This window comes from Acomys russatus, chromosome 14 (assembly GCF_903995435.1).
Source record: "Acomys russatus chromosome 14, mAcoRus1.1, whole genome shotgun sequence".
Classification (NCBI taxonomy): Eukaryota; Metazoa; Chordata; class Mammalia; order Rodentia; family Muridae; genus Acomys; species Acomys russatus.
In genome coordinates, this window is record NC_067150.1 from 16,273,681 (window position 1) to 16,288,109 (window position 14,429).

Genomic DNA, 14,429 nt, shown 5'->3' on the forward strand with positions numbered 1-14,429 from the left:
TCCTTAGTCCCAAGCCCCTCCCCCACCTCTCTGCCAGGCCCAGCCCCCTTTGTAGGCTTGCAGGACCTGCTTGTGCTGGAGAATGACTATATCCTTCTGTCCTTCAGTGTTTGAAATAAACAGTCTCATCTTTTGAGGCCGGATTTGGTCTCTTTCCTGCCTTTGTCTTTTTACTCTGTCCTCCCCCGCCACACACACACATAACATGCAAAGTGGAAAAACAGGGAGCAAGTCTAGTGGGTTCAGGGTTGTGGGATTTACTTTATTTTGAATATGGGTGTTTGCCTGGATGTATGTCTGTGCCCTGTGTGTGTGTGCCTGATGCCCTCGAAGGTCAGAAGACGGCATCAGGTCCCCTGGAACTGGAGTTACTGATGGTTGTGAGCCACCATGTGGTTGCTGGGAATCAAACCCAGGTCCTCTGCAAGAGCAGCCAGTGCTCTTAACCTCTGAGCCATCTCTCCAGCCCCACAACTTAAGTTATTATTACCTTGTAAGGTTTGAAATAAATTACTTAGCTTGTGAGTAGATAATTCCATTGTGGCCAGAGCCAGTTAACTTCTTCCAGCAATCTTTGAAAATTATTATGAGTTTGCAATTGATCTCTCCTGATTTGTATTTTCTTTGGTTGAATTTTCTGTAAACCTATCTTATATTCTACATAATTGATAGATCTCTTCTTTGTATTTTTTCAGAAGCAATTTGTAATCCCCAGCAAGGCAAAATTGTCTTTACTTCATCAAACATTTTCCCCCCTAAGGTATCTGTATCTGAATCCGCCAATAATATTATCATCTATATAATGATTTTTTTTCCCAAGTCAGGGTTTCTCTGTGTAGCCTTGGACTCACTTTGTAGACCAGGCTGGCCTCAAGCTCACAGTGATTTGCCTGTCTCTGCCTCCCCTGTGCTGAGATTAAAGGTGAGCGACACCACCTCCCAGCTAATAGCTGTTGTACAAAATATTGACACAGTGTTTGACTATTTAACATTCCTTATGGAAGAACTTTCCATTGACACCTTTTAACAAGTTGAGCATTATCATAAGTAGGCACCACGAAGGCAAAATTTTCTTCATCCTGTTCTTGTAAAGGTATAGTTAAAAAAAAAAAAAAAGCAGTTTTAAAAATCATTATAATATCCCATCCCTTAGGTATAAAGAAGGCAAGGGCATTCCAGGCGGTAAAGAGCCCAGTGGCTGAATCACCTTATTTGTGGCTCTTAAATCTGATAATATTCTCCATTTTCCATTTCTTTTTAATGACAAATATAGGAGAATTCCAAGGACCAGTTGATTCTTCAGTATCTTGAGCATTTAGCTGCTCCTGTACCAGCTGTCCTGGTGCCTGTAACTTTTCTGATGTCAAAGGTCATTGCTCCACCCACACGTTTGTCAGTTAACCATTTTAAAGGGAGAATGGTTGGTACCCTTGAAAGACCAACAGCTGGTCCTGTCTATGTACAATCTCAGCCGTCTGTGACTGATCTTGATAATACCTTTTAATGTTTCCTCAGAAGCATTTTTTATTTTATAGTTTGTTTCTGAGGTCGGAGGAATGTTAAATGGTGTTTTCCATTGCTGCAGCAAATCACATCCTCATAAATCCATTGCTATAATAGCCACATGTGGCTTTAATTTTCCTATTTGTCCTTCTGGCCCTATACACTTGACTTATCTTGCACTTTGTTTCATCTCAGATAAAGTTCCAATCCCTAGAAGTTGAATATTTACCTCCCTAAGAAGCCAATCTGGATGCCAAGATTTTGGTGAAATTATTGCTATATCTGCTTCTGTGTCTATTTTTTTTTTTTTTTTTTGCTTCTGTGTCTATTAAACCTTCAACTTCAATGCATTTATTTGTATTTTTAGCTTTGGTCTCTGATCATTTATATCAGTTTGTCATATTTTTTGTTTTTGTTTTTGTTTGTTTGTTTTATTTTTTTGTTTTTTGTTTTCCCCGAGACAGGGTTTCTCTGAGTACCTTTGGGTGTCCTGGACTCACTTTGTAGGCCAGGCTGGCCTCGAACTCACAGCAATCTGCCTGCCTCTGCCTCCCAAGTGCTGGGATTAAAGGTGTGCGCCACCACACCAGGCGAAACCGGTAAGCTTTTAATGACTGCTAGTTAGGCTCCCTTGTGAGTAAAGCTCCCGGTATTTCTTTTAAACATTCCCTTGACCCTCTCCTTCAAATTTATTGTCTGTCAATCCCCACTACATTTTTCAGTCTATATAGGAGGCAAGTATGATAGCATTCAGGCACATTCCCCCTTTTAAAGATGGCTTCCTAGGAGTCAGATTGCCTGGCTTAGGAAAATTTTAGCATAATTTACCACATGGAGAATGTCATTTTTCTTTAGTGTGTTTGTGTCACAGGAACTAAAAAAATGAAAATAAAAGCATTAGGTTCCCAGGACACACTGGGGCAGGCCCAAGAGTGGCCAGCAAAGGTGGAGCAAAGGAGTCCCAGGAATCTCAGAGAAAACCAGTCTTGGAGATTCCAAGCAGAAAGAGGAGGCATCGAGACCCAGCACCAGCTTGCATCTCCAGCCTCCCTACCAGCAGATAGGTTCCTCTCCGCCTCAGCCGTTGTAGCTGCCCACTGACAGCAGCATGCCGGGCACCTGCCTTCTTTTTTTGCTGTCCTTGGTTTGGTTTGGCTTTTTCAGACAGGGTTTCTCTGTGTACCCTAGAGTTCTGGGATCAAAGGTGTGTGATGTTGCTGCCACCGCCACTCACTACTACTCACTTTTCAAGATAGAATCTCTCTGTGTAGCCCTGGCTATCCTAGAACTCACTGTGTAGACCAGGCTGGCCTCAAACTGAGATCCGCCTGCCTCTGCCTTTTGACTGCTGTGATTAAGAGCCTTTGTGCCGCCACCACCTGGCACAGTTGTTCTTTTGTTGTTGTTAGATATTTGTTTCACCTGCATGTATATATGTGCACCATCTATGTGCCTGGTGCCTGTGGAGGTCCTAAGAAAGTGGCAGATGGCCTGGAACTGGAGTTATGCGTGGTTGTTGTCACCATGTAGGCCCTAGGAAATGAACCTGGGTCCTCTGCAAGAACAACAAATGCTTTTTTTTTTTGTTTTTTTGAGACAGGGTCTCTCTGTGTAGCCTTGGTTGTCCTGGACTCCCTTTGTAGACCAGGCTGGCCTCGAACTCACAGTGATCCGCCTGCCTCCGCCTCCCGAGTGCTGGGATTAAAGGCGTGCGTCACCACGCCCGGCAACAAATGCTCTTAACTGCTGCACCATCTTCTCCAGCTGGGCACTTGCTACTCTTACAGAGGACGTGGGTTCGATTCCCAGCACCCACATGTCATCCATAACTCCAATTCCAGGGTTTCTGGATGCCCTCATCTGAGCTCTGCAGGCACCAGGCATGCAAGTGGTACACACACACACACACGTGAGCAGAGCATCATAAACATAAGATAAAACAAACATTCTTCAAAAGGGGCCTTACACATTTATGTTTGGAGTGGGATGGGCAAATGTACCACAACATATATGTGGGTGTCCTGGGAAGTTTTATGCCAACTTGACACAAGCTTACAATCATCCGAAAGGAAGGAACCACAATTGAGAAAATGCTTCCTAGCCAGGCATGGTGGTGCGCACACCTGTAATCCCAGTACTCGGGAGGCAGAGGCAGGTGGATCACTGTGAGTTTGAGGCCAGCCTGGTCTACAGGCGACTCCAGGATATCTCAAAAAAAAAGGGGGGGAGGGGGAGAGAAGGAAAAATGCTTTCATAAGATCAGATTTTCTTGATTAGTTATTGGTGAGGGTCCAGACGATTGTGGGTGGTACCAAACCTGGGCAGGTGGTCCTGGGTTCTATAGGAAAGCAGGCTGAGCAAGCCCTGAGGAGCAAGCCAGCGAGCAGCACCCTTCCATGGCCTCTGCATCAGCTCCTGCCTCCAGATTCCAGTTTGAGTTCCTGACCTGACTTCCTTTAACGATGGACTACAATGTGCAAGTGTAAGCCAAATAAAACCTTTCCTCCCCTACTTGCTTTTTGGTCTTGGCATTTCATTGCAGCAAAGAGAGCCTAAGACATGAGAACGGCTTGGGAGGAATCTGATTTCCACTCTGTGGGTTCTAGGAATCAAATTTGGGTCATCAGACTTGGAGGCAAATACCCACTGCTCTATCTTTACAAAGCAAAACGTTCTTTAGTCAAGGTGGCTGGGGCCTGGCTAGAAACAGCCGCAGACCTGATGAGGGCTCTGTACCCCACAACCAACCACTGGCTTTGCAGCGAACTTACACAATACACATATGGGCATAATAGCTTCCTTTATTTTGTCACCTCGGAAGAAGCACACATTTTTTTTTTTCTGGACTGGATGTCAAATTTAAAGAATAGGAACAGGCAGGCCAGAGTTGACTCAGCATTGTTTCAGGGTTGCTAGAGGGGAGCCAGGAACAGAAACACCCCCTGGACATAGAGACCAGGCCTGGGCTGAGCCCGATGGTAGAGCACTTGCCTCACCTGCAGGAGGTCCTGGGCTCCTCGCCCAGCTCTGCAGCAAACAGGGTATGGTGGGGTGGCCTATTGTCCCACCATGTAGCAGGCAGGAAAGTCAGCCAGGCACAGTGATGCACACCTCTAATCCCAGCACTGGGGAGGCCTAAAGGCTGGTGGATCTCTTTACACAGAGTTCTGGGCCAGCCTGGGCTACAGAATGAGACCCACAAACAAGGACAAGAAAAACCAAAAAACAAACCTAAAAATCCCAGACCATCAGACCACTGTAGTCATCCATGGCCACTTCTCTCTGGGAGGAAGAAGGTGCCAGAAACTGGGTGCTCCTGGGCTTTCTCTTGCTGCACACAAATGTTAGCCTGGTCTTCAGCATAGTTTCTGTCTGTAAATTCCACAGGCTCCCATCCCCCTTGGCCATCTCCCCAGATGGTAGCCTCTGTTCATCAGGGACCCAGTGCCCACCCTTGGTAAAACCTACTGGAATCATCAAGACATTCAAATCACCCTTAATTGGAGGAATAAACAAAGTTTCCACATTATTCAGTTAAAAAAAAAAGTTTTTATAGCCAGGTGGAGGTAGGAACATGCCTTCAGTCCTAGTACTCAGGGAGGCAGAGGCAAGCAGATCTCCGTGAGTTCAAGGCTAGCCTCAGAGTGAGTTCTAGGACAGCTAGGCTACACAGAGAAGACCTGTCTCAACAAAACAAAGTTTCTTTTACATTGACTGTGTGCATACCCATGCACACCATGACACATGTGTGGAGGTCAGAGGGTGACTTGGGATCAATTCTACCTCATGGATCATGGAATCTTAACTCAGGTCACAGGCTCTGTAGCAAGTGACTTCAGATGAGCCACCCCACCAGGCAAATCCACAGTTATAAGAAAACCACAGGTGCTTCCCCTGTGGCTACTCCAAGTAGAACCGAGGGAGCCGACAGGAAGCCAAGACCAAATCCAAGAGGCAGTCAGAGGTGATTTTGGTGCCAGGAAGTGACATGAACGGCCTTGGATAAGGACAGGCTATTCGCCACTATGTTGAGGAATGGTGGATGGCTCAGGAGAATCTTTGACAGGCTTGCTTTCTTTTCAGTTCTGAGACAGTCTCCAGGCTGGCCTTGAACCTCCTAGGTAGTAACCAAAGGTGACCTCAACCTGATCCTCCTGCTTACACTAAAATGACATCCCTGAACCACAGGCATAGTTTGTGTGGTGCTGGGCCTCCGACTCAGGACCCTGTGCAACATGCTAGCATGGAACTAGGAAGCTAGCTAGTTCCAGACACCTCTGAATTTGTCATTGTTGTGGTTTCTGTTCTTAGACAGGGTCTCTCTTGCTTTTTTTTTTTTTTTCTTTGTTTCAAGACTGTTTTTCTGTGGAGCTTGGCTGTTCTGGAACGAGCTCTACAGATCAGGCTGGCCTCTAACTCAGAGGTCCACCTGCCTCTGCCTGCTGAGTGCTGGGATCAAATGTGTGCGCCACCATGCCCAGCAAGTTGTTGAATATTAAGAAGTTAATTTTAGCTGTTTTGACTATTTAATGATAAAGCAACATAAAAAAAAAATTGGCTCTCTCCTCCAAGTCTTCCGAAGCCCTCGCTTTGTTAATGTGATTTATCCACTTGCTTTCACCCAGTTTATACAAAGATAGCTTCACCCTGATGCCCTTACAGACAGATGTTGGCAGGGCTAGAAATACATGTCAACCTGAACCAGGCATTGTTGCTCACCCCTGGGAGGATGTTGAGCTCGGTAAGGCTTCAGATGTCATTTTGGCTGTGGGGACTGACGGAGTGGACTCCACCTCTGATAGAGAATCAAGGATTTGCAATGCAGGCCATCTGGACAGTGTCACCTGAATCATGAGATGTCAGGTATGTCGGTGAGTAGGGAGGACATCCTGGCTGGAGAGAATTGGGGATCCTACAGGATAAGCCCCAAACTTTGTGGAGACATCGATCACAACCTGCAACCCATCTCCAATTCACAGGAGGGCCTGTTGCTCCCAGGAGGTACTAGCTGAAACACTGGGTTGCCCATTGGTGTCCTCTCCCCATCCCCACGACCCCACAATGTCCCTGGGCCCAGTGGTGATGGAGGTGACACTGACACCAGGTCTATACAAGAGTCCTCAGGTGGAGGGCTCCTGCCATCAGAAACTGACCAGCAAGAGTGCATCCTCTGTGGGCTGGTTTCCCCACTTCCTTCTCTACACAGGATGTAAGATTTGTAAAACTCTTGCTTAAAACACCACCAGGCAGACCAGGGCCGGGGCGAGCAGCTCAGTCCCATGGCTCTGAGGTGAACTGATAGAAAGCTGGACTGCTAAGAGTGGGGCAATCCCAGCCCCTCCCCCCATGTGACAGGGCCTGGAATGTTCCAAAATTTAATTCTGGGAGTGGCTTAACCTACACTGAGTGACACAGATTCAGAGGCTTGGAAGGCACTTTGGAGAGTCACCCATGCCAGGAGTGGCTCTGAATCTGGCCCCTGTATAACTGGAAAGCAGGCTTTTTGGCAGATGCCAGGGAACCAGTGTGGAAACTGGGGACCTGCCTGCGCCCTTGGTTAGCGGTCAGTTCACAGGCAGTCTTTAAGGCCAAGCTGGTGGACCTGAGCTATAGGGGCCGCTGGGGCTAAGTTGGACAGCAAACCACCCCAGGCGACACCTTCAGCCAACAGTACGAAGAGTAGATCATACACCTGGGAAACGGTTCTAAGGCAGAAGGCAGAGAGTGTCCCCTCCATCACTCATAGAAGGCAATGCTGCCACAGACCCCCGCCCCACGCTCCATTAAAACGCCTTGGGAAGCAGTAAGCACCTACATGGGGTGTCCCAACCCCTCAGACAATGCTGAGCAGAGCCCTGTGCTCCAACCGGGACTGTCTGAGCACACTAGCATGGTGAGAAAGGGGGATGAAGTTGTACAAGAGGTGGGGGGGCTTGCGGGGGGGGGAGGAAGGGAACCGGTGGGAAGGGGTGCCCTGAGCTTGGAAATGGCCCCCATAGCTCACACCTCGGCTGCAGTCCTTGAAGAGGCAAGCGGGGCACAGGTGTGAGGTGGTCAAGGGCCGCACTTAACAGCCACAGCTGCTGGGCTCGGGGGGCGGGGCATCTCCAAGGGCTGGGCCTTTCCCGTTGCTGCCGGGGCCGGAGCTGGGTTCCAGGGACTCGTTCATCTTCTCACAGATGATGTCCACCAGGCGCTCGAATGCCTGCTTCACATTGATATTCTCCTTGGCGCTGGCCTCAAAGAACTCAAAGCCTGCATGGACAGAAGGTGGGGGACAGATGCGACAGTCAAGCGAGTCCCAAGGGGCTGGACCTAGAAAGCAGAATTGTTTAAACCTGTATTCTGAGCTCACTCCTGCCTGACCTGCTGTGTGTGTGTGTGTGTGTGTGTGTGTGTGTGTGTGTGTGTGTGTGTGTATGCACATGTGCATGTCGGTGTGTTGTCCCTCTTCTACCATCATCATTTTTTTTTCTCTGAGACAGGGTCTTTCAATGACTTAAAACTCATCAGGCAGGCTTGGCTGGCTAGCCCAGAAGCCCCTTGGGTGACAAGTGTGCACTGCCATGCGTGATTGTTTGAATGTAGATCCTAGGGTCCTTCCTAGCTCCAGTCAACCCCTTTTGAAGTTGAGACAAAGGTTCAGTGTGTAGCAATGCTGTAATAATCCAAACAGCCTCCAACTTAGCGATCCTCCTGCCTCAGCTATCAGAGTGCAGTGATTACAGGCTGCACCTTCATGCCTAGCTAAGAGTCTTCAGGAGACAAGATGGCTCAGTGGCCAAGGTACTTGTTGCCAAGTCTGAATTGATTTGAGTTCAATCCCCAGAGTTTACAAGACCGAAGGGCAGACCTCCATATGTGTGTGCGCGTGTCACACACAGACACTAAATAAATAACGGGACTAGAGAGATGCATCAGTCATTAAGAACACTGGCTGTGGAGCTGGAGAGATGGCTTAGTGGCTAAGAGCACTGTCTGCTCTTTCAGAGGTCCTGAGTTCAATTCCCAGCAACCATATGATGGCTCACAACCATCTGTAATGTGATCTGATGCCCTCTTCTGGACTGCAGGTGTACATGCAGACAGAGTGCTGTATATATAATAATAAATAAATATTAAAAAAAGAAAAAGAAAAAAAGAACACTGGCTGTTCTTCCAGAGGGCCTGGGTTCAATCCCCAGAACCCACATGTAGCTCCCAACTCTCTCTAACTCCAGCTGTGGGGCATCTGACCCCCCTTCTGGTGTCTGCAGCACATGGCGCACTGACACGTAGGTTTGTGGGCAAAGAATCCAAATGCATCTTAAGAAGAGAAGCCAGTCCTGGACTCACTTTGTAGACCAGGCTGGCCTCGAACTCACAGCGATTCACCTGCCTCTGCCTCCATAATGCTGGGATTAAAGGTGTGCGCCGCCATGCCTGGCTGTAAATTTTTTAATACGAGGATTCTTGTTTGTTGCTGTTGCTGCTGTTGTGTATGTGTGTTTAGCTAGGTATAGTGGCACACGCTTGTAAGCCCAGGACTCAGAAGGCTGATGCAGAAGAACTGCTGAGGCTCCAAGCTAGCCTGGGCTATAGTGAGGCCATCTCTCAACCCCCAGCTAGCCTGGGCTATAGTGAGGCCATCTCTCAACCCCCAGCTAGCCTGGGCTATAGTGAGGCCATCTCTCAACCCCCAGCTAGCCTGGGCTATAGTGAGGCCATCTCTCAACCCCCAGCTAGCCTGGGCTATAGTGAGGCCATCTCTCAACCCCCAGCTAGCCTGGGCTATAGTGAGGCCATCTCTCAACCCCCAGCTAGCCTGGGCTATAGTGAGGCCATCTCTCAACCCCCAGCTCAGAAAGATCACAACGGGAAGCTGGAGCCAGAGGGAAGAAAGATGCTTAGCACGAGGAGGTGCATCTGATTTCCAGCATTAAGCGTAACCCTGACTAGGTGAGTGTACGATTTCCACTTCATACTCATCTCGGCTACTAAAATGGACCAGCCCAAGGACGCCTTGAGTCTTCCTGCAGCTCTTGGTCACTGATACAAAGCATGTATGGAGAAAACTTTAGGGTATTTCTCGGTGCAGGATTGGAAACTAGAGCAAAATAGGTCTTCTACCACGGAGCCAGCCCCTCACTGAGAAATTCTATACAGGGGCTCTACCACCAAGCCATGCCCCAGCCCCTCACGGGGGGGGGGGGGATTCTAGGCAGGGGCTCCATCACTGAGCCATACCCCAGCCCCTCACGGGGGGATTCTAGGCAGGGGCTCCATCACTGAGCCATACCCCAGCCCCTCAAGGGGGGATTCTAGGCAGGGGCTCCATCACTGAGCCATACCCCAGCCCCTCACTGGGGGATTCTAGGCAGGGGCTCCATCACTGAGCCACGCCCCAGCCCCTCACTGGGGGATTCTAGGCAGGGGCTCCATCACTGAGCCATACCCCAGCCCCTCACTGGGGGATTCTAGGTAGGGGCTCTACTGCTAAGCTACATCCCCAGCCTTGAGTAATGCTCAGAAGCTGCTGGCTGGGTGACTGAATGGTGAATATTACAGAGTACAAGAACTCAGCTCTTAGGAGCCTGGTGAAATCTGTGCGGCTCTACTATCTTCTAGGGTAAATTTGGTGTTTTATTAACGTGTATCAACTCCCCCTCACACATCTGCATTCTTTTTTTTTTTCCAAGACAGGGTTTCTCTGTGTAGCCTTGGCAGTCCTAGACTTGCTTTGTAAAATAGACTGGTCTTGAACTCACAGTGATCAGCCTGCTTCTGCCTCCCGAGTGCTGGGACTAAAGGCATGTGCCACCAAGCTCCAGTTTTTTTTTTTTTTTTTTTCTTTTCCGTATTTCTTTTGTTTGGGTTCTTTTCTTTTTTGTTATTGTTTTGTGTTCTTTTCCCCCCTCTTTTTTGGAAGAGAGTCTCACTATGCAACCTTGACAGACCTAGAACTTGCTATGCATCCCAGGCCAGCCTTTAACCTCTGCCTTCTAAGTGGCTTTCTTTGGTTCTAACAGGGTCTCATGCAGACCAGCATGGTCTGGAACTCACTACGTAGCTGAGGTTGACTTTGAACTTCTGACCCTCCTGCCTCTGCCTTCTGAGTGCTGAGATGAGAAGTATGTACCACAATTCCTTGTTGTATGTGGTACTTCAAAGGTGTCTCGTATGCTAGGCAAGCACTCTGCAACCCTAGAGCTGCAACCCTAGAACAGTTTGGGATTTTTGTTTATGAATTTATTTTAATATTTAAAACTTATTTTCTGCATATGTATGTGTGCCTGACTGTATATGTGTGCAAATGGTTGTTAGCTGCCATGCCGGTGCTAGGAATCAAACCTGGGTCCTTTGCAAGAACACAAGGTATTCTGGGGCTGGAGAGATGGCTCAGAGGTTAAGAGCACTGACTGCTCTTCCAGAGGTCCTGAGTTCAATTCCCAGCAACCACATGGTGGCTCACAATCACCTATAATGTGATCTGATGCCCTCTCTGGCCTAAGGTGTACACACAGGCAGAACACGTATACATAATAATAGATAAATAAATCTTAAAACCAAACAAACAAGGTATTCTTAGCTGCTGAGCCATCCCTCCAGCTTAAGAGATGTCTCATTGTGCATCCCAGGCTAACCTTCACCTCTTGGAAACTCTGTTGCAAGTTCCTGCAACTTTTAGGCCTGATTTAGGATTTGGGTGTGACTACACCTGGATTTTCACAGGTCAGAATCTTCCCCGTAATGACAGAAAACTCAGTTCCTACAACAAGTCAATATCCTGAATGAAAGAGGAAGCCTGCAGTTCCAGCAAATTGGGAAGCTAAGAAAGAAGGATCTTGAGTTCAAAGTTCAGCCTTGGCTGCATAGTGAGACTGTTAAAAACAAACAAACAAACAAACAAACAATAAAAAAGTGTAAAGTGGGGCTGGAGAGATGGCTCAGAGGTTACACTAACTGTTCCTCCAGAGGTCTTGAGTTCAATTCCCAGCAACCACATGGTGACTCACAACCATCTATAATGAGATCTAATGCCCTCTTCAAGCCTGCAGGTGTACATGTAGGCAGAGCACTGTATACATAATAATAAATAAATCTTTTTTTTAAAATGTAAAGTGGTATGTATGGTGCACACCTTTAATCCCAGCACTCAGGAGGCAAAGGCAGGTGGATCGCTGTGAGTTTGTGGCCAGCCTGGTCTACAAAGTGAGTCCAGGACAGCCAAGGCTGCACAGAGAAACCCTGTCTTAAAAACCCAAAAGAAGGACTGGAGAGATGGCTCAGAGGTTAAGAGCACTGACTGCTCCTCCAGAGGTCCTGAGTTCAATTCCCAGTAACCACACGGTGGCTCACAACCATCTATAATGTGATCTGATGCCCTCTTCTGGCCTGCAGGTGTATGTATAGGCAGAGCACTGTATACATAATAATAAATAAATCTTTAAAAAAGAAAAGAAAAAAAAAAGTAAAGCCTAGATTGGTGGTATTGCTCAGTAGTAGGGTGCTTGCTTAATGTACAGACAGCTGGGGTTACAGGCCTGACTGGGCGGGTGTGCATATGTGAGTGGGTGTTTGTGGGCATGTATATACATGTCTGGCCTCTTATTCGGGTGTTGGAGACTCTAACTCAGAGCCTCATATTTGCACAACCAACGCGTGCTTACTCACTTACCCACCAGGCCATCTACCTCCCCATCCCCAACACATGGGCATTTTTCTCCCCTCCCCCCTCAAATCCTCAGTTAACCACTGTGGGATTCAATGGTGAAGATGAGAGTTTGGAGACATGACGTCAGGTTGGGTACTAACCAAGGTCATCAGCGAGCCTCCGGCCATCCTCGGCAGGCACAACCCGTTCACCCTCCAGGTCACACTTGTTTCCCACAAGGATGACCTGGGCATTGTCCCACGAGTAGGTTTTGATCTGTGTAGCCCTGTGGAGTTGTAGACATTGAGGGGAGGTTAGGGATGGGGGGTGGGGGGGGGGGTGCAGGGGGGGGGGTTGTAACAAAGGCCTAGGGCATGTCAATGGTTGCTCAGAACTCACCAGTCCTGCACGGCGGTGAAGGACTCCTGGTTGGCGATGTCATACATGAGCAGGAAACCCATGGCTCCACGGTAGTAGGCTGTGGTGATTGTCCGGTAGCGCTCCTGGCCTGCTGTGTCCTGGGCAAACAGCAGTCAGTCAGCTAGGGGCCACCTGCTTCCCACCTGACATTGCAGGACCCTGAAAGGGACAGGGGTCTGCTCTTGTGGCCCACTCTGATGGGAGAAGAGTGTTGTGACTTTCAGAGGCCCATGGGGAAGCATTGCAGGCATGTGTCACCAAGTCCCACTGTCCCATCTGAGAATTCAGTTAACTGACCTCAGCTCCAGTGCGCAGGGCTGTCTCCCATTCATGAGCGACCCTAACCTTGTCTCCAAGAACCAATGTAAGAGTCACACACAAAAAAGAGCCACCTGGGCCTCAGGCTGCCATCTCCATCTGCAACCCCCTTGCTACCACAATGGTCTCAACAGCTGGGCTGAGGACAGGCTCTGAACCTGGCAGCCTTCACAGAAGTCCCTAAGATGGTCCCAAACTTCCTCCTCACTAGTCACTGGTACCTCCGACATGCACCTTCTGTCTGCCTTGCCCCTCCACAGGCCACCCAGGGCAGGCGTGTTCACACACCCTGCCGGGAGCTCTACTCAGGGTTTTTCCTTACTGACTGCGCCCCTCCGCCGCCCGTGCCCCCTCCCTCCCCCCACATCCCCCCACCCACATTCCCTGAATGGCTATTCAACCCACCCAAATCTGCAGCTTGATCCTCTTGTCATGTCGATAGACTGTCTTGACCTTGAAGTCGATGCCCACCGTGCTCACGAACGCGGGGGTGAAGGAGTCGTCAGCGTAGCGGAACAGGAAGGAGGTCTTGCCCACACTGCTGTTCCCGATCAAGAGCAGTTTGAACATGTAGTCAAAGTTCTGGTCGGCAGCATCCCTTGGGCTGGCAGGGGGCTCACTAGCAGATGCCATCGCAGTGGGGTCTGCTTGGAAGGGAGGCCAGAAATCCCGATGTGAAAGAGCAGAATTCTGTGAAGGGCGGGGCGGGGGGAGCAGACACCAACAACTGAGACTGTGGGTCCATTTGGGTCCAGCAATCAGTTCTTCCCACACGTGGATCTGGGATGGAACTCAGGTCATCTGGCTGGGCAGCAAATGCCTTCTGCAAAGCCGTCCCTAGCCCTCGTTTTATTTATTTTAGGACACAAGGTCTCATTATGGAACCTAGTCTGGCCTCTAACCCTCACTACTCCTCCTACCTCTACCGAGTGTATGGGGTTGACCTGTATGTACCTCCACCTTGGGGCTGTAGTTACAGGTAGTCGTGAGCTGCCTGACGCAGGCACTAAGTCAGGTCCTCTGAAAAAGCTGCTTTTAACAGTTGAGCCATCTCTTCACTCCTCTTCCTTTTCTCTTTTTTATTCTTTGAGAAAAGGTCCCACATAGCTCAGGCTGGCCTCAAACTCTCCCTGAGTGGTGGATAACGACCTCATACTTCTGAGCCCTGTCTCTGGAGCTGGGATTACAGGCATGCACTGCTATGCCTTTCCTTCTTAATGATTCTTGTTAAATTCACCAACAAATCTCGGCTGAGTCCTTCTCTGCCCCAGGTGCTGGTCTCTGAAGAGCCACAGCTGTGCGGAAGACAGAGCCTCACCTTTTTGGGGGAAGCCGCAGTGGAAGGGCTGTGGTTGCCACCTGATCTTTACACAAAAGGTGAAGCTGAGGCCTGGGGATGGTGTTCACCTAAGGTTTCAGCCCCAGCACCCACTGCACCAGGTGTGATGTGCACACCTGTAATTCCAGCACTAGGGAGACAGGAGTATCAGGAGTTCAAGGTCATCCTGTGCTACACTGGAAGTTTGGTACCAAACTGGGCCACACGAGAACCTGT

General features: G+C 49.0%; 1 protein-coding gene across 1 annotated transcript; it reads right to left on the reverse strand.

Annotated features, from left to right (window-relative positions):
* Window positions 1–7,456: 7,456 nt before the first annotated feature.
* On the reverse strand, window positions 7,457–13,561 carry Rab3d (RAB3D, member RAS oncogene family). Its single transcript, XM_051156048.1, has 4 exons — window positions 13,280–13,561; window positions 12,536–12,654; window positions 12,298–12,422; window positions 7,457–7,758 (listed from the first exon to the last, which is right to left on the reverse strand). Exons 1-4 carry the CDS (start codon window positions 13,505–13,507, stop codon window positions 7,571–7,573), a joined length of 660 nt encoding a protein of 219 aa, XP_051012005.1. The 5' UTR covers window positions 13,508–13,561; the 3' UTR covers window positions 7,457–7,570.
* Between the last annotated feature and the right edge of the window lie 868 nt (window positions 13,562–14,429).

Excerpts from the sequence above, each read along its gene's own strand:
- Rab3d (XM_051156048.1), bottom strand. The coding sequence starts at position 13,507 with ATGGCATCTGCTAGTGAGCCCCCTGCCAGCCCAAGGGATGCTGCCGAC. Across the intron at positions 12,423-12,535 it reads TTCACCGCCGTGCAGGACTG|GGCTACACAGATCAAAACCT; the intron begins GTGAGTTCTGAG and ends ACAACTCCACAG. Across the intron at positions 7,759-12,297 it reads GAGGCTCGCTGATGACCTTG|GCTTTGAGTTCTTTGAGGCC; the intron begins GTTAGTACCCAA and ends CTGTCCATGCAG.